The following is a 24,912-nucleotide window of genomic DNA, read 5'->3' as shown; positions in this document are numbered from 1 at the left end:
CTGCAAGACCGAATTTTTAAGGCTGAATTTAAAAAAAAGTGCTCTAAGGATTATTTTGATTATTTTTTTATTGTTAATTTTATGCCAGAAGAAGCTAAATTTAAGTTATAATTATTGATTTTATGTTTCAGTTTTTTTTTTTTTTTTAAAGAGGGTTGTGTCAAAAGTTCGTATATTATGATGATTATAAAAAATATTGAATATTTTACTGATTTATGAGTTTTATTCCATCAAATTAACCTCTATCGGTTCTATATATTACTAAAAAGTTATACTAATACACTTCCATTTATAGTAGTTCATTATTTTTAAATATAATAGCAACTAAAATGCACGTCTGACAGACTACTCCTCAGTGGAATAATTACAAGAATCCCACCTCAGTTGCAGAGGGTTAATGTTAAATTAGTTCATAAAATGCAAAGTTGAGCACGGGCATAAATTAAGTACATAAAATTAGAAAAGTGCCATATTGTGACGCTACCTAATATTTATGTTTTAGGAAATTCTGGATGTTCTATGTTTGGCAAACTTTATTACTTGTTTTTAATAGATTTTCATAATAATTATGAAGTACGTAGGTATAGTTCGGTTTCTAAATGTTTTTACATATAGCAAGCAAATATTAAATATTAAAACTTTTCGTTTATTTCTTATTTCGTATCATTCCGTATTCATCACTCGTTCTTTACTCTTCTTGTACCCTTTGTCATTATCTTCTTTGGTCATATTCTGTTACTAATATTGGTCTTCCTTTTTAAAAATAGACGATGTCGATGATGATACCAGATTTTTTGTATGGCATAGAATTTTATCAGGTGTTTTTGCATTTTCATATCATATTAATTTGTACAAAACGGTAATTTATCGTCTAAAACAACTGCGCATAATTTCCGTTAATTTGTGCTGTAAATAAGCATATCGAAATACTGTATGTAGTACAATAAACCTAAACGATTAACGATTTGCCCATGATGGAAGTGATCGATGCTAAGGTGCTATTAAAATTGATTTTATCAGTTCTTTATGTATCCATTGTTGATTCAGGTGAGAATACAAACGGTGTAATAAGACAAGATTTAACTCTTTTTGAGTTGAGACTATAGAGATAACGTAAACACGTGTTACAGGGGGTCACTAAATCCCAATATTTCGAAAATTGTCTTACAAGTCCTCTGCGCTGTTGTGGCTTCGGCCCCACGCACGCCTCCCAAAGGTCCATGATCCCGAGATATGGAAAAGACACATAATAATAATAATTTTGCTCCAGGGGTGGAAGTGAAAGATGCATAAGACGCGAGTTGGCACAGTGGCTGGTAACAGCTACTGGGTAGAAAGCGGCGCACACCTCTCGACACCCCTGAGCCGCTCACACCGGTGTTGCTCCTGGTCGTCTTTACGACGGCAGTTTCAGGGGCCCATCTAGTCAGCGGCGAGTCACCGCCTGCCTCGATAACGTGTACAGACATTGTTATGGCAGGTGTCCGGACCTCTCAGCAATAGCCCAATCTTTTGACCAGCCAAACTTCAATCCATAAACCGGTATACTGTTCACTTTTTCTACAATAGTCCCAATGCCTGCTGCGACCGGTTCATGGGTGTCTATTGTTGCACCTGTGAACGGGTTCCAGCAGGCATTCTACATGACATTAAAGCTCTCCAAGGGGCCTCTACGTGTTGGATCTATATCCCCACGCAAGCCTATCAATAGACCGGGATTTATAGGCCCGTGAAATCCAGAAGGAGATACAAATAATTCTCTTATCGATGTCTACAGGAAATACGAATGAACGAGTTAGGCATAAGTACATACTATAAAATTAATCTTTTAGCAACATAATATTCTAGGACCTTCGTTTACGTGGCACTTAGAAACTTTTTTTTCTGCTGTATACAGCACGATCGAGGTTTGAGCCCACGATTTTTGACCAACACACATACATTATGTCATATACGCAAGGTTAACCTGATACATTTTAGTGTCCTCCAACTGCCAGACTCCTTTCAACAGCAGCGACTGCGGGCTGCCCTCTACTGTCGTATACACTTACTATAGCCCCAGTTCCATTTGCTACCCGGACTTATGGCGGGGGTGTCCGACCTACAACAAGTTCGAGAACGAGGACGAGTGCTTAAAATCCTGTGTTATGTATTTTGGAGTAACTGAGCCTATGCCGAAGAAAATGGATGCTATTGCTAGTAAAGTGCAGGGTAAGTATTAGCACCGAATAAGTAATAGTATTATCATACAGAACGGCCACGCACCGTCCCGCCCCGACTCGAATGACCTCGCCCTGCGACAGCAGATTGACGGCCGTTTACCGGCCGCTCAGTAGTCAGTACTATTTTTAAGGGGCCCACTGACTATCAGTCCGCCGGACGATATCGGCCTGTCAGTTAAAACAAAAATTTGACAGTTCCGAACAACTGACAGGCCGATATCGTCCGGCGGACTGATAGTCAGTGGGCCCCTTTAAGCAACTTATTACTCATACTATGACGCATGACGCGTGTACAGACGTGCCGTTCACACATAGCAACGCAAGTGATTTTTGATGTATAGCGTGTCCGCCCTGTGGTATTAGTGCAAAACTGAGCTTATCAAATCAAATTAAAAATCATTTATTGTCAGGCCACTAAAGGCCCATAGATATTATACAACAAAAGCAACAGACTAAATTACATACAATAGTTATAATCCGCGGCTGAATGGCGTCGAATCGCACAGGACAGGATCCACTTCGGGTCGCTGAGCCAGCGAAGTAAGTTATAATCCGTTCCCTAAGTTTGTCTAATTTGAATTCCCCTCATCTACTCGAAGGTTAGCTGGAATAGATCCTTTATAGGGATAAGTTCGCCTTTGTACATTGTACCTCCTGTGTTGTGTAAAATAAAGTGATTAGTAGGGTGGCCCAAAAATGTGTCGACAAAGATTTTGTACTGTACATATTGTTGATAAGATCACAGGCCTTTGCGTCCATTGCAGACGATTTATGCATTGTTTAGACAGCGAGTTTGGTGAGTGTGGAGGCCGATGCGTGAGCGGCACGACCTCACACATTTTTGGCAGAGAAAGCTCATGCCAGCTGAGGTTCCAGTCCCGGTTTGCTTTCTGCGACACCTTTTCTGCTATCTAACGCATTAAACCAGGCTTGGTCGCATAGCGTTCTCCCCTCCGCAACACGCTTGCGCCATCCATCACGGTCGTCAGCTAAGGTTTCCCAGGCATGGTGGTTGATTTCGAATGCTGACATGTCTCGCTTGACACCATTAACATTTTTTGATTGTTGATAACATTACGTTTTAAAGTGATTACTATTTATTACTACTAATAATCTTAAAATCAAAAAATCATTTTGGCGACCCAACAGTTCTTTGCTGCTGCATTACCTGTTCTGGTGTAGGAATAATTGACCGAGTGTTAGCGAAGGTCCCCGTTGTAGCTTGGGCAAAAATACTTTCGTATGTCCGGAATGTCCGGATGTTATGCTCTACAGGTCGCAATTCTCAACCGAATCTCGTGCAATTTTGTAAGTAGGTTCCACGATTAAGCGAAATATTTTTGGTCTGAGTTTTTGGAAATGACAAAATGGCGGAGTCAGACATTTATTCAGTTTAAAGCTATCCTCGCGAGGTCTACAGCTCAAAGCAACTAGTGTTTATGTTTAGGCAGTCAGCAACTAACCCATTCTAAGTACTTTTTAACTTTTTCAGTAAACTTAAGCCAGAAAATACGGTTTAACTCACGTAATTCATTATTTCAGTAAAAACCAACACGAAAAGTCAGTCAGTAAAAATCAACCGATGTGATGTCCCTCTCAACACCAGTCGTTGCTCTAAACACATGAAGTTAGTTTACACATACAGTGATGAAATAAAATCCTGCGTTATAGCATTGTGGTCAGGATGTCCTACTGAAAACATGTTTCCTGACATCACGTCGTGTCAGGATAACTGTCAAGAAAAGAAGGACAATAAACTGAAATCAAAAGATAAATCCAACGTACAACAAGCTTCTAATGTTCTTGAGCTGGTGATTAAGGAATCGAATGCACTGAATACAGATAACAAACTGGTACAAAATAATGAATATAAGATGCAAGAAGTTCCGATTGATCTTAAGAATTTGATAAAGAAAACTAATGCACCAAATGAAGAAAATAAAATTGAACGAAATGATAAATCCAAGGTACAAAAACCTTCGAATGTCCCGAAGAAGTTGATTAAGAAAATTACTGCACTGGATAAAGAAAATAAACTGGATGAAAAGGATATATTCAAGGTACAAAAAATTCCAAATGTTTTTAAGAAGTTGCTTGAGAAAATGGAAGCATTGAAAAAAGAAAAGAAATCTGGTAAAAACATTGATTTGAACGCGAAAGCCTACTTTATATATAAACTTGTAGAAGCTAATATGGAATTGGATGAACGCACTGAACATAGAGTTGATTTCATGTTACTTGACGAATATTTAGTTTAGAAGAATAATAAAAAATAAACGCTGGTCTGATTACTAGGCCAATCAAATTAGATCCAAAAAAAGCGTTTTAGGAATTGATTCCCAGCATGCTCTTTTGGTCCTTAATGCGTGTAATCCGAGTTTGCTCAATCCCAGGAGGTGTGCATAAATTATGGGAGCCTTGGAAGATACATTTTTTCTTGATAATGCACTCGAATTAGAAGCCATCAATTACAATGTTATGAGTGTAGTGACACACCACCAAGGTTTAGTGGATCAGACACTGGTGGAAAAGAGTTTTCGGATTTTAAAATTTTAACATGTATAATTGATTATACAAAAAAAAACAAAGCGGTGGCCACAAACTTTCGGATCCTCAGATATCAATTTTCATCATGATCAGAGAATTTTTTCCGTTAGATGTACCGTTTTCGAGCAACAAGCAAAAAACTGAAAAAAGAGCAAAAATGTATGCACACTCGGATTAAGCAAACTCGGATAACACGCATTTTATTAGGTAAGTGTCGTCCACAAATCTTAAGGAAAAGAGCGTACTCCAGTCTTAAAGGTGGACAATGCACTTACAACGCCTCTGGTGTTGAAAGTGTTCATGGGCCATCCAGCGATCCGTCTGCTCGTTTACATCTTAAAACACTAAAAAAATCACTAGCCCAGATTAGCCTGATTTAGTATGAATACTTAGGAGTTACGACCAGTCAAATGCATTCGAGTCGTTCGACCATTCAATATCGATTGTGACTTGAGTATTTCTTTTTTTTTCTTGTTTCTATAATTAAGCGTGTCTTCATAATATTATATCCTAACAGTTTAAGTAGATATAATCCCGGTTTATATCTGTAGAAGCACAAAGACCCCAAAGATCGTTGCTTAATAACCATTTGACAGCCAAAGACGTCAACGTCCGCGCGGCTACATCTTAATATCATCCTTCGTGCATTCAGACAAGGTTCATAATGACGCGCTGCATTCGATATGCGTGGCGTTCAAACGGTTAAACTTGAAACACTTTCAATAGACCCGCAATCCGATAAACTTTATCCGATTAAAGATAAAATTGATACCAATCGTAATTGACACTATAATGGTGGCGCGTTCGACATATTTATTTCTTTTGGTTATCACTTCATCGTTACGATTTTAGTTTTTAAATACAGTAATTTGAGATATTTATGGGATTTGATATAATTATTCTTATGTATAATGTCATCTGAATCTAATGATGAAATCCGGGTTTGGCAGCGGGTTTGTCTAGCTCTTGAAATTGCTTTCATAACTTTACTTTTCGCCCCAGGACTAATATAATAGTCTATTGTCATATCTTCAGATTAATGGATCAGATATACTAAAATAATAATAATACCTATTTATCTAATAGAAAGCAATAAAACGGTAAGCTCAATTTAGTAGAGTTATTGACTTATACCGTTCATATAGATTGATATTATGGATAATTGTTAAGTATATTTTCATAGAAGGTTGTAGGTATTTATTATATCTGTATTGTATTTCTACATTTTGCGAATCAAATGAAGAGCTAAAAGTGAGAGTGAAATTTATGAGAGATTTTGTTACATGATGTTTCCTAAAAAAAGCTCTCTACAGTCTCTACCTCTCTATCTCTGCCGATCGATATATTGGCGTACTGCCGTAATTTCGAATACAAAACAGTTATGTTAACATGCAACTGATCTAATGATGCATCGGAAGGTAGACAAAGGATCTTCTCAATGGAAAAACACAATAGTCAGCAATATAATGAGTGTATCGAAAAATATACGATGATGGTAGGTATATTGTCTTGTCAGTAACATTGTCTCACTAAAACGGCAGTAACGCAGCGTTACCAAGTCTTAATACGTATACGTAAGCGAACAACTCGCGAACGCGAAGCGAAGCGGCGCGGCGCGGTGGGCCCACGGCGTTCGCGTTCGCAAAATCGCAACGAGATCGCCCACGTAGGACACTTCTATAGGTATCAAAGGATTGATTCACCCCGCGCCGCATCGCTTCGCTTCGCGTTCGCGTGTTGTTCGCCTACGTAGTACGCTGCGTAACATTGGAATTTCGAATAGGGTTAACAAAACTAGGTACAGAATCTAAACCTAGTTTTGTTAATATAACAGATGTAGTACATAATTGTTTTCCATCGTATTTTCTCGGAAACTTTCGTATTTGTCATGTTACTTCAGTCAACCTCAGTACTTTTTGTACCGAGACTGACTGACATAGCAAGACACGTTCGTACGTTTCCGTAAAAATACGATGGAAACATCTGTACTACATCTGTATAAAGATTTCGATACGATTTCGACTCGTCGGTAGCCCTAAAAATTAAGCTCTAACTTAAGATTAAATTCCCCTGCTGGGCAAATCGTGAAGTTACTTTTCACATCTATTTATCAACGTCATTTCTGACTTATTAACTGCTTTCATAGAAAAGGACTTACAATTATTCTAAGCCCCAATGCTCTTAAGCTCTTTTGGCATAAACACGGCAATTTAGCCCCCTTGAAAAGGGTTTGAATGTCAAGGTCAACCGACCTTTTATAGGAGTGCTTAATGTTGCGATAACAAGTGGGATTTTAGTTCAGTATTGTTAATACAGCCAAACAATTTTATTGAACTATTAAGCGAGCGTAATTAACTAATTATACTAGTAATTCATCAGTAAAGTGATAAAGAAATGCAAAAATGTCATGTACTTAGATGTTTTTACTATTTATAATTTATAACTGAATATAAAAACCGGCCAAGTGCGAGTCGGACTCGCCCACCGATAGTACCGGTAGTACGGAAGTACTTTTTAGTATTTGTTGTTATAGCGGCAACAGAAATATGTACATCATCTGTGAAAATGTCAACTGTCTAGCTATCACGGTTCATGAGATGGTGACAGACAAACGGACAGCTGAGTCTTAGTAATAGGGTCCCGTTTTTACCCTTTGGGCACGGAACCCTAAAAACACAAAAAAAAGTTTCGAAAACTAAAGTTGTATAAAGCAAAAAGCATGCATCGGCCGGGAATCGAACCCGGGCCGCCCGCGTGGCAGGCGAGCATTCTACCACTGAACCACCGATGCTCATGGCATTTAAACGAAATTACTATATACATCACTTACGCTATTGTTACAACGAAAAATATTAATAATTATGATAGCCAAGTGTAAAGTTCATTGTTCCCAAAAATATGTATCCAGGTGTTAAAATGTGATGAAATGAAATGATACTCTAATAGAATAAAATATGGTTTTATTTAAAATTAGGCAACTACCTATGTTGATTATTAACTCAAGTGTGATATGGAATTTAGATCACAAAGGGCATTGGCTTCACAGCATAGCATCAATAATACTAAATAAATAGGTGTAAGGTAACTACTAGAAGTAATAAAACGTAATAAATCACCTTTAATAATTTATTTAACCTTTATTGCACAAAAGAAAACCATACAGTACAAAAGGCGGACTTAAATGCACTTTTCATTGTTAAATTCTAAAAATTGGTACAATAATTTAAATACAATCATCAATAACTGTCAGTACGTAAGTGATATCAGCCAAGTTTGCAAATTCCGTCGCAAATTAGGTGGTCTGTTTAGTTATAGAGGTCACCGATAGATGGCGCAAAACTCAATCCAAGATGGCGCTTTGCGAGCAGCTGATCGACCGCGCACCTTACGGGCAAGTGTGCACTGTGCAGGTCTGTTATTTCCATCGCCGAGAGCTTCGCTATATAAACCAGGTTAATCGTGGCCTCCGGATCCGTAACAAACATAAGCTATAGCAGATCACACTAATACTGGATTGTTAGAGACGTTTGGTCTATAATCGAAAAAAGGTCGGGCACACGAGGCCCTCGCTCAGCAGAGGACGGCTATCAACATAACTCAGTCGCAATTTCGCTGTACTAACGAACAGACGCGTACACCGCTTGAAGGCTATCCTGTCTGTTTGTTTATAAATCGAACAATGATCTTGAATTGTATGATAAACAAAACAATAAACGTTACCTAGCGTTTGATCTATGATGTGTTTTAAGTTTTAGTGACAGATTGTAGGATGTATAATAAATTATAAGTATGATTTTTATCGATTTTAAAGATGTTCGAAATGTAGAACGGAGCTGTCACCGTGTCTAGGTCAGTTGATATGCTTTGACAAGTATTGTCTATCTTATCAAACGGTGCAATTATTAATTCTTGTGATTCAATGTCAATGGCAGAAAACAGAAGTCAATGATTTATGATTATCTATCAGTTTAGAATTGATAACAGTTAGTATTAGACCGCTATTGTAGCTAAGTGTTTTTGTAGTTTTAGAAATCTTGTGAATGTAGCTCATAATTACCTTATATTAGTGTTGATTTGTGAAGCCCGGGTTTCTAGAAGTGTGTGAAAGTGCTTTGTTTTCTTTGTGAGACCTATTGTTAACGGATAATTGCTTGTCGTCGAAAATCAGCAAAATGTTTGGAGTTTTCATGAAACGATGGAAGCCAAAAAGGTAAGTGTTTTGTAATTTTTAATCTGCTCAACGGACTCTTATAGATATTTATATTCGTATGGGTATGTTATGTTATGATGATTTTCTTAATTTATATTAGCTTCTTGGCCTCTAAATTTGACCCGAGGTCCGAGGTTTATGATTATGATGCTCTGTTATGATGTACGTAGGAACTTTATTTTAATTTAACATGAATGGCTATCAATTACAACTGTCTACTTTTAATTAAATTTCGGGGAAACACGTATAATATATGAGTAATTAATTACGAATTCTGACAGAAACAATACAGTTTCATTAAGTTAATGGCACACGAAGTAGTATTTTTGTCCTTTTTGTGGACAATGTTTTAGCATTGTCACTTCAGTGTACTTTATATTTGCATAGGTATTGCTTGCTCACTTGTTCTACCCTTGACATGGACTTGAGTCCCTTGGAGTTTCTGTGACAGAAGTAGTTAGCAAACAACTGCATTGCATATGAGACTTTACCACATTAACTAGTACCTATCTGTGTTTGCCTTAGTTTTTATCTTTGGAAACTGCACATAAACAATGTGTCTAAATTTTTGTGTTCTTCTGCATCCTTCCTGTGATATGCGAGAAAATTAACAGCAGTTATGTTTAATACATGTCTTCGATAGTTTTCACTTATATATATATCTACATCTAAATAGCTTTAATTTTTCGATAGACACGTAATACTGCATGTTCCCTGCAGTGATTGATAACAAAGGAACGAAATTGACGAGTCAGGGACATTAAATGTGTATGCTAGTGTACCTTTATCTAAACATTATGTAAACACTTTATGTTAAAGTAGGTGCATGGTAACAGTAACAGTTTTCCATTCGTTAATTAATTATTGAAAAGGTCCGTAATTATCAACCACGAATAATTTCATTACAAAACATTTTAGGCACAATACGTTAGGCTTTACAGTCCAGTTAGCTATAGTGTTACAAAACACGTGTACACTCGTGATGTGCCAACATACTAAAAGTTTATGCTAATTAGACCACGTCAGCTAATTTGTATGGTGTCAAGTACATGACAACCGAAAACATTGCGATGCAAATAAACAACGAGCCAGGTGTCATATTCCATGTTACGTGGGTGGTTTCGAATTTGCTACTAGGCGTTTTCGGTACGCATGTGTTCTGCTGAAAAGGTATTTGAAAATATTATAAAAGATTTGCATGCGCCTACACTAACAATGTATGTATTACACCGAATGTATAGTGTAAATCTAAAAGGAAACCATTATCTGTAAGTACATGATTATTCATTTTATAATTATCTTTACATTCTATTTTTATCTTCTACAATCATCAAATATATGTAAATGTCTACAAAAGTTTAACCAGCCGGCACTAAACATCCCATTTAGTTACTATATCACAATTCCCATCGCTCAAACGAATAATTCCTCATTCGGCAACCGAAGTAACCAATCAAAACTGTAGCAGCCCTACAAATTATTTAAAAAGTAAAAAACGGTAGGGTGACCACACAGCGTGAAGCCCTGCAAGGCCGTGAGCATTACAAATAGAGGGCCAATTTCCAATTAAAGTCGCTGCATGTGGTCCGCCAGAGGGCAGTACTGGGGAATAGATTGGATCGAAGGGTTGAGAGTTCTGATTCAGTCATTTTAATTATTAGATATGCATAGTTGTATTTTTAAAGGCTTTCTGATCTGTTATCTGAATTATCTGACGCTACTGTCGAGTAAAAATAGTCTTGGTTGGTAACGCTGAACCGGCTGAACGACGAACATTGACGTATTATATCTAAGGACGGGCCTTACGGGCAATCATGGGCAATAAGAATGGGACCAGTACTTTGGTTTGCCACAGCTACAACGCGATTGGTTAATGAGTTCCCATCACGCGCGCGATTGGTCGAAGTTAACGCGCTACGCGCGTTAGTCAGCACGATTGGCTCGAAATTCGTGAGGCATTCCGCTGAACTAGCACCATTCTTGGTGCCAGTAAGGCCCGTCCTCAAATATACGTCAATGACGTCGAAAAAATATCTTTGACATCGTTAACTAATAGAGGTTTATTTCAAGAAATTAAAACATTATTTCATTACTTGATAATTGTAATCTTTATATTTTTTTTTCTTTTTTTAATAAATTACCGCCTTGCTTTAATTATTCTTATCAACCTGTGACCTACAAGCTACGTCTCAATATAGAACATCAAATCACAAGCCTCGCATATTGATTGTACTTACAGTAATTTTAAGTTCAACAGTTTTCATTACTTTAATTATTAGTCCATTAAAGAAACACGTGAACGTAAACACAAGCCAAGTTACAAACTAAAACCTCCAGCCGTTTTATCACCAAATTAATAACTAGCAATCAAACCAAGTAACTTTAAATACCAAATCAAACAGAACCGCGGGCCACACGTAAGTAGTTTAACCACCTCATAATAGCAGTTATAATTATGTTTTTTGTGGTTTTTACGTTTAAAGAAGCGGAAATGAGCGGCGATACGCGTTTTTGATTGTGGTGATTAGGCCTGTCCGTGATAATTTTAATTTTACGGCATTATAAAAAATAGAAAAAAAGCTACATATGGACGGAAGAATAAGTCACACTCAAATATAACGGACAAAAAATACATCTGCTTGAAATTTTTGTTAGTCATTAACCGCATTGTTGTGATTAGGTACCTAGTAATAACCACAGCCACACTCGCTAATAATAACAATAATTTAGACTCGCTGATCAAGGGTCAGATGCAGAAGGCGGTGATCTTGGACACGGCGCGAATAGTCCGCCGGTTCCTCTCTCTGCTGCCCTGACCACCGGCAGCTTGGGCTTGCCCCGCTGCTGGCAGCACCCTAGGTTAGGTTTTTTATGATGTGTTAAATGTGTATTTTTTATTGTTTTATTTGTGTTTTTATATTTTACTCTTATACTCACATTGTAAAACCCTAACCTAAGACCTAAGTTAAATAAAGGAAATAATAATTACACGCGTAATGTTAGGCATTTCAAGTAGGTAAATTTTAAGGTAGCTGATAAGAGTGATAAGCGATAATTAAAAGAAAAGTTCGTTATTCTATTAATATATTATTATTATTTTATATATTTTATGTTTATGATAGTTAACATCCAGTAATTTAATTATACTCGTATATTGTCACCGCCGTAAAAAAAACAATATAAATATAATTATAAAAAATATAGCTTTAACAGGCTAATTTCTTGACGCAAGTCAGATTTTTATTTATTTGTTAAAAAACTGCTATCTGTGACTTCACAGGAAGCAATTATTTATCGTTATGATATTAATATTTTCACTAACTGAACAACTGCATAAACATGCAAAATAAAATGTCTATAGGTACTTAAAGTTCTCTTGATTAATTATTCCGCCCGTATTAGTGAATTCCTTTTCCTAATTATGTACTTCAAAACGATTACATAAGTTAAAAGTTAGAGACTTCTGTTCAGAAGGTATATAATACGTCAAAGAACTAATAAGAATCGTACGATCATCACGCACGATCTTATCGACGGTTATCATTATCATAGGCATGTCGCCACAAATGTCACGGCATAATACCTTTACTTGTATTTCTTGTAATCTAAACTTGATTAGAGTCAGACACTCAAAGAAAAAAAAATGCGGTCTTCGAGTGTCTAACCTACCTCAAATAAAACGTATATTGGAATCTTAATTCCATTTAAGATTCTTATGTTTTATTAACCATTATTGAGGATTTTCTACAAAAAATATGGTGCATGAGACCATCCTTGAAGTAAAACCTTGTAGAATGCAAAAATAATTTGGAAAATCGATGGCTGAGTAAATGCATTAACAAAGGATAGATGAGGTTAATGTATAAATAAAATACTGATTAATTCTAAACTTCCTTTTTTATAGAGCCGTTCAACTTACATATTGATACATTGTAATAATATATATGAAAGCAAGAGCGACATAGCAATCTTGTTAAACAGAAAACAGACCACTAATGTAGTTAAATAACATCCCTGCGAAGTCATTTTCCACATGGCCGGCAGTATCATCGATGTAAAACTCTACTTTTATTTTGCAGCTTCCATAAAAGCCTTTCCAACGTATCTTCTGTACTAGTGTATGCCGCTGGCGACCAAATAGACGAGCTTGATTTAGGGTACCTTCATACCCGTTCGTTATTTTATAATAAGTACAAAATTTGTATTTTGTATTTGTATTTTATTTTTCTCTATTTTCAATAGCTCTGAAACAGTAGATTGGTTAGTACCATTTAAAAGTAAATTCGTATTAAACCATTTCGTTGAGTATGTTTATTCGTGCTGTAGATAAAACAAACAACAACCAAAAAAGTAAACAAATGAATACTTGGCTTGCATTTTTTCAACTTCCGCCCGGCTAATAATTTCCTACTAGTGATTTAATAAAAAAATATGCTAAGAAATACAGCTATTAATATGTTTCAATACATTTAATATTCGAAAACTATGATAAGCCTATACTTGAGCAATTATTTGTTACTTAAAAAAAACATAAAATATACATAATATTACCTAAGATAATCACTAGAAAAAACCAAGAACCCTTTCTTCATCCTCACCGTTCGTATTATGCTTTTTAGTTCTCTGAGCTAACACGATTCAGTCGTTCCCCGAGGGTAACAGGCATGGATACATTTTACACAAATTGCAATCGCTCTTGTACAATTTAATAACTGATTAATTTATAACCCTCACGCTCTAATAGAGTGTCAGGTTGTAAAGAATGGGGGTACAATAATTGCAATTGCTTTCCGATTTGTTTTAATTGGAAATTGCAAGGTTTTACCAACATTGTAGTGTAACATTTATTACTCATGTTTATGGTCTGTTGTAATTATTACTCTGTTTTCTACGTTGTACATAGTTACATACAAATTTGTAAGCATAAGCATTTTATGATAACCTAACAAATATATGGTCGCTGAAAAGAGAGTGTTTAATTAATTTGCACCAGTTTCCAACGAATGTCCTCCATTTGAAAATGCTTGGTCAGATATTAGACTTTAATCGACAGTATTGTTATAATTAATTGAAATCACATTCGTAAACTGTAAGTATCAGCAAAACAACCGCAGGTATATGCAAAATATTTTATAATTCTTGTCATATAACCTATTTAATAAAACGTTATTAGTTTTTTACTCGTTGTACTGTTACCACTGTTACTGTAAATATGTATGTATAATCTCTGTATTTCTCTTTCACCATTTCTATTTCTATCTTCATATTTTTTCTTCATGCCAATAACCGCTTGCGAACTCGTATATTTAGCATAAAATTCAAGTAAAATCGACATTTATATTTTTTAGGTAAACATGCTTAATTAAAACAACATCTGACAGTCATTTAATCAAATAGGCAAAACACAAACTGGCACTCACTTCGTCGGCAGAGTAAAATTAAACCTGACGTAATTTGTGAAAGACAAACTTGGTAAAGTAGTAAATCACTGTAGAACCTTTTCTCAATAGCGTAAAGGTGAGGTAAAGACAAATTACTGCCTAAAGTAATCCTTTGAATTGCCGCGACAAAGTCTCATTTGCCATCCAATTGGTTGAATGTACAGCGTTGCCTTGAAGTTGAAACTATCCGCTTCAATATTTAATCCTAAATTAGCATGCCCTTGGTTAAATCGGATGTTAAGATGAACTTGAGATTGTGTTTGACAGGTAAATTGGTTCCTTTAAATGTCTTTTAAGCTAAATTAAATTTGTCATTCCTACGTAGGTGTGGTACCTATCACCAATCTGAGCAAGTAGGTTTATCTAATAATTAAGACAGATAAATATGAAGCAGCAAAAATGAAGTCCAACTAAGGCCCTATCTTAAGTCTTACATATTGACTTATAAAATACTTATGTATCATGTTTGTTTTTAGATTCGGCGCAAAACATTAGGTTTAAAGATATTTATTCTCATAAAAGACACACACACGTCAAACGAGAACAGTTATAAGTAAAAGTCATCCTAATTACGGTAGCATAAAAACTAATACATTACCATCACATGTAATTTTCCAATAATGCGGAACTTTTCCCACACTGCCCACACATAATAATAATACTGTGACACATAGATAAGTTCAATACTAGTGGATCAGGAATCGACCGATAAGGCAAAACGTCACTTGTTGACTTATGGCACTGATAAAACGATATAATACACGCACGTGGAAATAACATTAAAATGCAGTATGTATATTCGATCAGCGCTTAAAAATATTTTGAAGCTTAATACCTAGACTTGAAGTTCTAAATTATATGTGATAGTATGATGTTCAAACGGAGTTATAACTTTTTAATTCTAAAGTAAAGGGCGGCGAGGTTAACAAGACGCACGCATACTTACCCTTTCCTGATCAAGGAAGGTGTTTGTTTTTAAAAAATGTCAGTAACGGTGGGTGATGTTTATAAAGAATTAATTGTGATGTGTTAATTATTGAAAGACTTTAATGTATTAAAACTGGAACGCGAGATCGCCTGATGATGATGTCATTTGTTTATTTACGAACTTGGCTGTCTTTTTACCTGAGTAACGACGGAGGAAGGATAATACTTTTTTAGTACTTTTAGTTTATTTATGAGACTAGACCCTTTCAGTTGGAGGTACTATTAGCGTTACAGGTAATAAGTAACAAAATTTGGATTAACTTTTAGCTACTTTCTGGATGGTGGTTTTGGGCGACATTAGTGATTAGTGAAACGCTGATTTAAACCTTCACGATTTTTACACATTATTAAGTCCCGATTTATAATTTAATAATTATAAATGCAAATGTAACTCTATCTGTCTATATATCTGTCTGTTACCTCTTCGTGCTTAAACCACTGAACAGATTCAAATGAAATTTGATATGAAGATGGTTTAAAGCCCAAAAAATAACATAGGACATAAGGTAGTTTTTATGAATAATACGATCATTCCACGCAGTTGAAGTTGTGAGCAGAAACTAGTTATGCATATAATGTTCAACTTTTGCCATAACAAGCGCTGTCATCGCTTTTAATCCCCCCACAAGTCACTTAATATATTTCTAGAACTATTCGGTGTATCTGCATTAGGTATAACCTGTAATAATGTCAACAAATGTAGAATAAATCACTAAACAACTTGTTTACATTATTATAGGTTATTGCGCTGTCGCGTCAATATTGAGCTAAATGTCGCCATTAAAACTAACAATTGCAACGTCTATCTCACGTCACTTCTGTCAAGTTGTCATTACAAATGACACTTAACTTTGCGTATTGTTTTGACAAAATTAGTCAGAAATAATCCTTACGCCAAGTGAATACGGATTGTTAAAATTTTGACGGTTACTATTTAAGTTGGTCAATGACTCTTTAGCATGCGAATGCTTTATTTTCATACTTCAACAAGAATCAACACAACTGCCTAACTACTTAAAATTCCAAGGTTTCAGTGTTAATTTGTTCGCTTGACTCAGAACTTTGACTTTGACAGTTGACACAAGGTTTAAAGTGAGGAGCGTATTACAATTGGCCTTGAATACTTTCTCATTGTCGAATTCGAATTATGCTAACGCAGCGTACTACGTACGCGGACCACACGCGAACGCGAAGCGGCGCGGCGCGGGGTGAATCAACCCTCTGATAGTGATACCTATAGAAGTGTCCTACGTGAGCGATCTCTACGTTGAGAACGCGAACGCCTTGGGCCCGCTGCGCCGCTTCACTTCGCGTTCCCGAGTGTTCGCTTACAAAAGACGCAGAGTAAAGGAAAGGCTGATTTACTGTGAATAACACCTAACTATCTGCTCAACGAAATCAGGAATTTCTATAATAATTTTCTAGTTGACGCGGATTTTGCATACAAATCAAGATTCTACAGTACAAAGTTAAAAACCGCAGCACTAGTCGCCGCTTACAAATGGAACTCACAAATTACCATTCTTTTAATAAATGTCGTCATCGAATTTAAATCTACGTTAATGATTTTGCAAAGCACACATACTCAGGTAAGCAGAACTAAGAAGTTGAAAGAGTGGACACAGCGTGCGTAACGCATAAGATTATCATAATGCATGATGCATGAGTCGTTCGCATACTGCTTTCTAATGCACCCTTCAGACTTCGACTTGAATATGGGTTTCATTGTTTGGAGACTTTTCTCTTGTTAGTATAAATGCTTACCCTTATTTTATTCAATTTAAACAAAGGTCAGATGCTATCTTATGGGAAATAACTCATACTGCAATGACAACTAACAATAATGCACTTAAACTGACATATTTGGGGCATTTTCTATGAAAAGGGACCTTATTGTCGATGGCGCTTACGCCGCACAGCGTCACGCGACATTGTATTTATATAGGAGCATCGTTAATAATGGCGTAAGCGCCATCGACAATAAGGTCCTTTTTTATAGAAAATACCACATTTAGTTATTTACCACAGCATTAGATTAAAACAAAACCAACATAAATGACTATAATTACATTAATTACTCAAAAATGCACCATTCCTTTCACTCTGAAATCTAGCAAAAGACAAAGGAATGAATGAGAACGAATTTATTTTTTCTCGCAAGCGGGCCGCCTGTGACAGATTTCTTCTGTTTAAAAAGAAAACATTCCTTTTTTAAATGCGCTGAATGATGAGCTGTTTCCGCTCGCGATCTATGGAACGTTTTTAGGCTGTGGTTTGTCTAAGTTTCACAAAATAGATGTTAGTTTCCTGGATCGAAGTAAGGACCATGATTTATTATACGTTATTTCGACTAATGATCGAATCGTGAAGCTGACAGCGAAAATATTCTGACTTGGCAGGTTTATTACGCTGATAACAGAGGGCCTACCGCGAACCACGTTCGACGTGTTGCCTCTCTGTCGCTCTTGTAAATTCGTACGTAAGTGTGACAGGGAGGCAACACGTCGAACGTGATTCGCAGTAGGCCCACTGGCACTTTATAAGCAGACGTAAACACCAAATATAATAACAATAACTTTAGGCATGTTGTCTATTTCCAAAATTCTACTTTTTACAAAATTGTATGTCTATTAATTTAACTTTATATTATCTCAGTAATCAGCTCTTAACGTAATTCAATACTTGTAGGTACTTTATTATGCGTTGTCGGGTTAATAACTGATTAAGGTCAATGACATTATATAATTTAATTAGATATACGGCACACATTTTCCGATTGCAAAAAATATCTTATCATAGATGGAAATCGTTTGTAGCTAACAGGATATTATATTATACGGCATTGTAAATATTACAAAATATGTACAACTTATCTAATATATATGTAATAAGCAATAACATATTCCTAAAAAACAAACAGTGATAGGGGTAGAATATAATTAATGAATTCTCCTTAGTTAAAGTACTTCCTCGTCCCGTTCCCGTGTCCGCTTTGCTTGACTTGGCCTGACGCACTACAGGTGCTACCGTATCTAAATACATGTAACTTGCGTATATATTTCGGCGTTGACTGTTCGCCTTAATACTTTAATTCAGCGCCATCTATCGATAACAGTAATTAACAGTACAAACTAGGGTACCTTACCACAAACACAGGTTGCTTTTGCTTCCTGGCCAGCTCGTTCGAGCGTCACGGGCAGTCGGGCGTGCTGCCACGGAAGGCTGATTGTTTCAAGCTACCGATATGTTGGTATTGTTTCTTGAGCTATTGTTTTTAGGATGTTTAGTAATAGGTAATTGATTTTGATTACGTGATCGGAAATTAGAATTGAAACTGAAAGAAAAAAAGTGTGACGTCACTGACGTCAATAAATGATATCGATTAAAAAGTCTCAAAGTGTGCTCAGCGGAGCCCTAGGTCTCCGCAAAAACTTTGTAGGGGCACCGCGAGAAAAAAACGAAAAAAAAAAAAAAACAAAATCCAGCTCTTTTATATTTTGGGGCTCGGTCAAATATTTAGATTTTCAAAAGGGTTCCGGCACCTAAAAAGTTAGAGAACCGTATGGAGAAATTAAAATGCAAAAAGTTATTCCGATACCGGGAATCGAACCCGAGCCTCCTGGGTGAGAGCCAGGTATCCTAGCCACTAGACCATATCGGATGCTGAGTGAAGTGTCGAAATTATGTATTACAAGATTTACAAGATTATATTGGATAAGATTGGATAAGATTTTCATATCGATCACATGTTTATCAAAAGTTTTATAATAAAATATGATTACCACCAAAGATAGATATAACTCCGTAATAGATGGATTTAAAATCATATAAAGATAATTAATGCAAAAAAGAAAACATGTATAGATACTATAGATAAATTTTATGGTATTTTTATACATCTTCATTTTTAGTTTTAATCGTGTGTCGATAGATGGCAGTGAATTTACTGTGGCTACAAAATTTACTATGAGAGTACCGCTCTATCCTATTATATCCTTTGTTACCACTGACCAGTATTGTTAAATAAAAGTACTTGCGGTTTACTATTATGATATTTAATTTTAAATATTATAATTAATAATACCTATTTAATCCGATTTATCCGTCATATATAATGGAGCAGCCAATGTGTTCAAAAATATCTAAAAATGCACATCTTTGTAATAGAGGCTTTGTGTAGATATTTTTGAATACCTTGGCCGTTCCGATATATTAGATAGCGATAATAATATTGAAAACAAAATCGATTGTATAATAACATTCAAGTTTGAAACATTATAGTAAATCGACTTAAATAACATAAATATAATTATAAACTAACTTGTTTAATAAACTAAAACTACAAATAAATTAAAATTAAAATTACTACTAAAATAAAAATAAAATAAAAATAATATTGATATTTTTAATATAACACTATTATTTCCTTAGCACGAAAATGGTAGATTAGTTAGGTAGTTAATTTTAATCTTTTCTTTCAGTTTAAATTAAACTAAAGTGCGACGGGATGCCGCTAGAGTGCCCATTGACCTAAATGAGTCTTCTGTAATCTCTGTAATCTAATTTTAGTTGACGTGTTTTTAACTCACGCTTCTCGGGAAGTATTAATTCTAAATCTTTTTCGCTAATGACGATCAAAATAGCTGTTAAAGATAGATGTAACTACCTAAAGTAAATGGAAATTGTGTAATTACAGGTTTTCATCTAGTTGAAGTAAATATATGTTCGGTTAGAGTTTTCCTCTCTTTAAGCCCGGGGCAAGTTATTCGCTTTTGAATTTGGAATTTTTTTAATAGGGAATATTACGCGAAACTGCGTAGGGGGCGCCATTACCACAATATGAGGGTCTATCGCGAAACAAGGAAATCGAAATTTCGTTATCTAACATCTCTGTCACTCTTGCATATTCGAGCGATAAAGAGGCAGATGGCAGATAGCAAAATTTCGGATTCGCGTTTCCCTAGGTCCTCTGAAAACAAACCGCCTTGATGCATCTATGCCATATATTTTATTATCTCTGAAAACTTGTTAAAAACCTGTTAAAGGTACTGTATGTTAACTTACTCTATGGAGTCTATGGTTTACTAAAAGGCTAGTGCTGCACTCTGGTGACACACAGATGCAGACTATTTTAACGATTAAATCTTCTTCTTCTTCAGGCCTTATTCCCATCTCTATAGTTCGTTTTTTAGCATTAAAAAGAAGGTAAGTGATGAAAAATCACTTTTGCAAAATAAGTCACAGCAAATATGTTACAAATATTGTAACTAGGTTTAAGAAATGGTGATGCTGATAAATTGAAATAAACAGATTTACGAATTACTCTAGAAATATATTTAACCAAATACGTAAGTAGTAATCATGATTACCCAGATTACCCATTAATCTAATTGTATAATTAACTGACCTCAGTAAGACCGCGACTTGACCCCATTGCCTCCAATTGGTAAATGGATACTCCAGTGATACATACTCAATGGGCGATGACGAATACATGTGCGTACATGTATGGTAATTACAATTTAATTCACTTAGCGCATTTCCCTAATCAGCTCGAAGAATAGATAAGGACTTGATCCTCGCGTAACGCTTTCAACGCGACAAATTCAGTGTCAAACTGTACTAATAACCATAGTAACTCCAGGTTTAACCGGTTAACCCCGGGTTAGTGGATGGTGCAAGTGGTAGGTACTCTGTATAAAAAAATGCAAAAAGATTTTGCATCGGCCGGGAATCGAACCCGGGCCGCCCGCGTGGCAGGCGAGCATTCTACCACTGAACCACCGATGCTTCGAACGTCGTTGCGAAATTCGGAATTGCAGTCCGGTTACTATAATTTAGTTCATCCGAATTACGATATAAAATGGAGTAATGTTATTTATAACCAAATTAAACTACAATAGTACATTACGATACAAGTGCGAAAAATAGGAAATTGGCGATAAATTAAAACACGAGATGCGAATTATACCTATTCGCACATGTATCGTAGAACATTTTACAGTACATATGCCCTTTAAATTTTGGACATAGTTACGTAATGTGCTAATTATCGCACTAGTGCGGTAAGGTAGCACTATATGTACTGTAAACTAATGTTAAATGTTACCTATAGATTTATCAAAGCCGTTACTTCCAATTTAAAGTATTATGTCTAGAAATATTTCAAGCTCAAGCAATGTTTTCTAACAATATCTTACAAAACGAATAACTCACCTAACTTAACCCTTACTGCTACGATATAAGGTCTATCGACAGTCACTGTGTCTTCATTAGCAAAGTACACAGCGTGTCGTGTTTCGTGTTCAAATTCAAACGTATACAATTCACAAAGTTCAATGTATTACCTACTGCTACCTACTTACTGATCGTTGCTCTTGCCATTATTACCTAAACTTCAGACACCCGCAACAGCAGAGGGATTGTAAGTGCGTTGCCGGCCTTTAAGATGTGAGTACGGTCTTTTGCTTACGCTAGTGTTCGACCGAAATTACGATTTCGGATTCAGCAGGTTTCGGCATAAAAATTATGTTCGGCCGAAGGTTCGATTTCGGCCGAAACGAGAAAAACCGAACCTTCGGTTTCAATTTCGTCAAAAAGTCCCATTTATTTCGGGCGGAAAATAACATAGTTGTGATCTTCTAGACATCGCTCGAAGACGAGTAGAAATGTTTTGTGAATACGAACATAGGTTCGACGTTCGCTAGTCACGCGCAGTTAGCACGACCGCAATTTTCTTTGAAAAAATATGCAAATTGTAACTTTCACGAAGGGATGCTGGTTAAGTTAAAGGGTAAGTCACGTGAATTTTTAATCATTAAACGAGTGATGTCAGTTATCCGGCACCCCTGCGTCTCGCTCGCGCTAACGCAGCGTACTACGTAGGCGAACAACACTCGAACGCGAAGCGAAGCGATGCGGCGCGGGGTCAATCAATCCTTTGCTATCTATATAGAAGTGTCCTACGTGGGCGAGCTCGTTGCGAACGCGAACGCCGTGGGCCCGCAGCGCCGCGCCGCTTCGCGTTCGCGAGTTGTTCGCTTACGTAAGACGAGATATGATTACGAAATAGCTTACCCACAGAAAATCTGTGAGCTCACGAAATTCCTTGGCAGCAATTTCAAGACGTATACGGGTAAGATTCGTTGGCTGAGAGCTGAGAGCCCTCTAGCGTCGAGTAGCATTGCATTACGAGGTGCAGCGTAGGGTTGTCAATGTAAAAAAATAGTACAAAAAGCGTGCAAATGTAAAAAAATTCTTCCCCTCGTAATCCGTAATAACATAAGTAATAAGAGTTGAATGATTCACGGTTAGTTTCACTAGACTTATATTGACCGGGATATAGACCGTGATTACCTTTTGTATTATTTGTGAGCTCCCGATACACCCGTCACCCGTGAACATGATGCATGTACCTGCGTCGAAATATCGGGAGCTCACAAATAATACAAAAGGTAATCACGGTCTATATCCCGGTCAATATAAGTCTAGTGGAACATAAGTAATAAGTATTGGGAGGTACAAAATTGTGCTATCGATATTTTACGACTTTTTTTTATCCAATTAAAAATTTAAAGCGATCGCGATTCTGAGTAGCTTATTATAACCTAAATCGCGAATTTGCACCTTGAAAGAAATATTTTTAAACAGTAAATTATATATAGGAGCATTTTTACGCACGATAAACCCTTAGTCCTAGGGACGTTGCCCATTCTAAAAATATTATCATGTCATTGATTAATGTGAAATCAAAGGTAAACTTATCAACCACCAAGTATTTGACAAGGACTTTTCCTTCTATGTAATACCAAATCCGTTTCAAAGGTCGCAACAGCCGAAAGTACCCATTCATTTCCCTTAGCGTCGTCAGCGTCAGCAAACCCTTATAAGAGTCAGCGACTCGAACTGTTTGACATCCTTAGTTTCCTTATCCTTACCTTACGTCCCTAATTAGGACGAGAGGATACAGGTGGATAGGGTTGCCACTTGGATAAAAAATGTCAACATTAGTTTGAAAATCTAAGCAGCCATTTAAACAAATAGAAAAATTCAAATCTATATGTATTTATGTGTTGGGACAAGTCCATAGAACCAGAGTTACGCTCTCAGTTTAAAACAACATTGTTAAGTTATTACATGACACTTGGCATGATTATTTACGTGGTATTAGTACTTATTAATTTCTAAACATTTTTGTTTTTATAACATAAACATTATTATAAGTATAAAATAAATAGAGCTCGCCCTAATTTCTTGGTGTTAGCTGAAAATGTCGTTTAAAAATGAAAGCGTAACTTCGATTTACGCCAAACGATTGGTACCTAGGCCAAGAACACTACCCAGTGAACACCAAACAGCAGCCCTCGAAAATGGCGGCACGACCCTGACATCTTTAGGAAAAGTTGGCCTAATAATTGTCAGAGAAGTGGAAGAAAAAGAGGGAGGTCTTTGCCTAGCAGTGGGACACAATAGGCTCAAAAAAGAAGAACTTACTCATTTTAATGCAGATAAGTGACAAGTTGACAACCCTAGCGCATTCCCGGAGGCTACGCCAAGTGACCTAGTTTTTAACGGAAAATATAAACCGCAATTTTGATGCCATATTTTATCATAATATTTATTTAGTACTTACTTACCGTGATGGAGGCACTCTAGGTAAGGCAAAGGTAAATTATGTAAGTACCTACGTATGATGGTACCTATATGTTGGAAGAAGTAGAATAAAAAAACTCAGAGTATGTACCCAAAAATAACCTTCGTATGCAATCTTTCACTCATTTTCTTTGGCCATGTATGCCGCTAAAGTCGTCGTCAATAGAACTTGCAAATAATGTAAACAAATATGACAGATTTTGCTAGCGTTTGACACATAGCCTAACATTTTTACGAAGGTTATTTTCCCTGAAATATGAATAATTAACATTTAATTTAACTAAAAATGTAAATAAATAAAACATTTAAGTATATAGACTGTTGATAAGGTCATGATTGTTATTTTAGAGAGCGAAATTACGAAGTAATGAAGGTGAGATGGTTTGTTTCCATTATTTGCAAGTTCTATTGACGACGACTTTAGGGGGATATGGTTATTGAGTGATGTGTGGTCCAGGGAAGAATGGATGGTAACAGGCCACGAACAAAACCACCAATGAGATAAACGGACCAGGTCAAAGCTGCAGTGGATTGGCTAGGACACATTGTACCAGCTATGGTCTCCTATTTTATGCTATACGCGGCGTCTGACGTTAGCGTCAACGTTCAATTCCGCTCCGATCGAAGTTTGAACGCAACGCATAGCGTCGGCGGTCAATACGTCCGCAGCAGAGAAGTGCGTTTCAGCAACTGCTCGCGAGCGTCATAGACGTTCTAACACTTTTAATGGTATATTTAAGAAGAGGCACAAGACGAACGTGTAAGAAGAAAAATAAGGGCAACACGGCATCGGTCATCCGACTGCATCACAATTTTTTTCCCAACATGTTTATAAATATTGTTTTTATGATTC

General features: G+C 36.3%; 2 protein-coding genes and 3 non-coding genes across 5 annotated transcripts in view; 2 read left to right on the top strand and 3 right to left on the bottom strand.

The window, feature by feature from the left end:
• The first annotated feature begins 943 nt into the window (after positions 1 to 943).
• On the top strand, positions 944 to 4,480 carry LOC134742304 (uncharacterized). Its single transcript, XM_063675354.1, has 3 exons — positions 944 to 1,047; positions 1,981 to 2,211; positions 3,765 to 4,480. Exons 1-3 carry the CDS (start codon positions 972 to 974, stop codon positions 4,478 to 4,480), a joined length of 1,023 nt encoding a protein of 340 aa, XP_063531424.1. The 5' UTR covers positions 944 to 971.
• Positions 4,481 to 7,489: 3,009 nt separating this feature from the next.
• Positions 7,490 to 7,560, bottom strand: Trnag-gcc (transfer RNA glycine (anticodon GCC)). The gene has a single exon. It is a non-coding gene; the product is annotated as a tRNA-Gly (tRNA).
• An 812-nt stretch (positions 7,561 to 8,372) lies between these two features.
• LOC134742211 (uncharacterized) overlaps positions 8,373 to 24,912 on the top strand; it is a 547,188-nt gene continuing 530,648 nt past the window's right edge. The window contains exon 1 of the mRNA XM_063675216.1: positions 8,373 to 8,979. Coding sequence (XP_063531286.1) covers positions 8,942 to 8,979 — 38 coding nt within the window. The 5' untranslated portion in view covers positions 8,373 to 8,941. The remainder of the gene's footprint in view (positions 8,980 to 24,912) is intronic.
• Trnae-cuc (transfer RNA glutamic acid (anticodon CUC)) lies at positions 18,997 to 19,068 on the bottom strand. Its single transcript has one exon. It is a non-coding gene; the product is annotated as a tRNA-Glu (tRNA).
• Positions 21,127 to 21,197, bottom strand: Trnag-gcc (transfer RNA glycine (anticodon GCC)). Its single transcript has one exon. It is a non-coding gene; the product is annotated as a tRNA-Gly (tRNA).

This window comes from Cydia strobilella, chromosome 6 (assembly GCF_947568885.1).
Source record: "Cydia strobilella chromosome 6, ilCydStro3.1, whole genome shotgun sequence".
NCBI classification, from domain to species: domain Eukaryota; kingdom Metazoa; phylum Arthropoda; class Insecta; order Lepidoptera; family Tortricidae; genus Cydia; species Cydia strobilella.
This window is presented reverse-complemented; position numbering and strand designations above follow the sequence as displayed.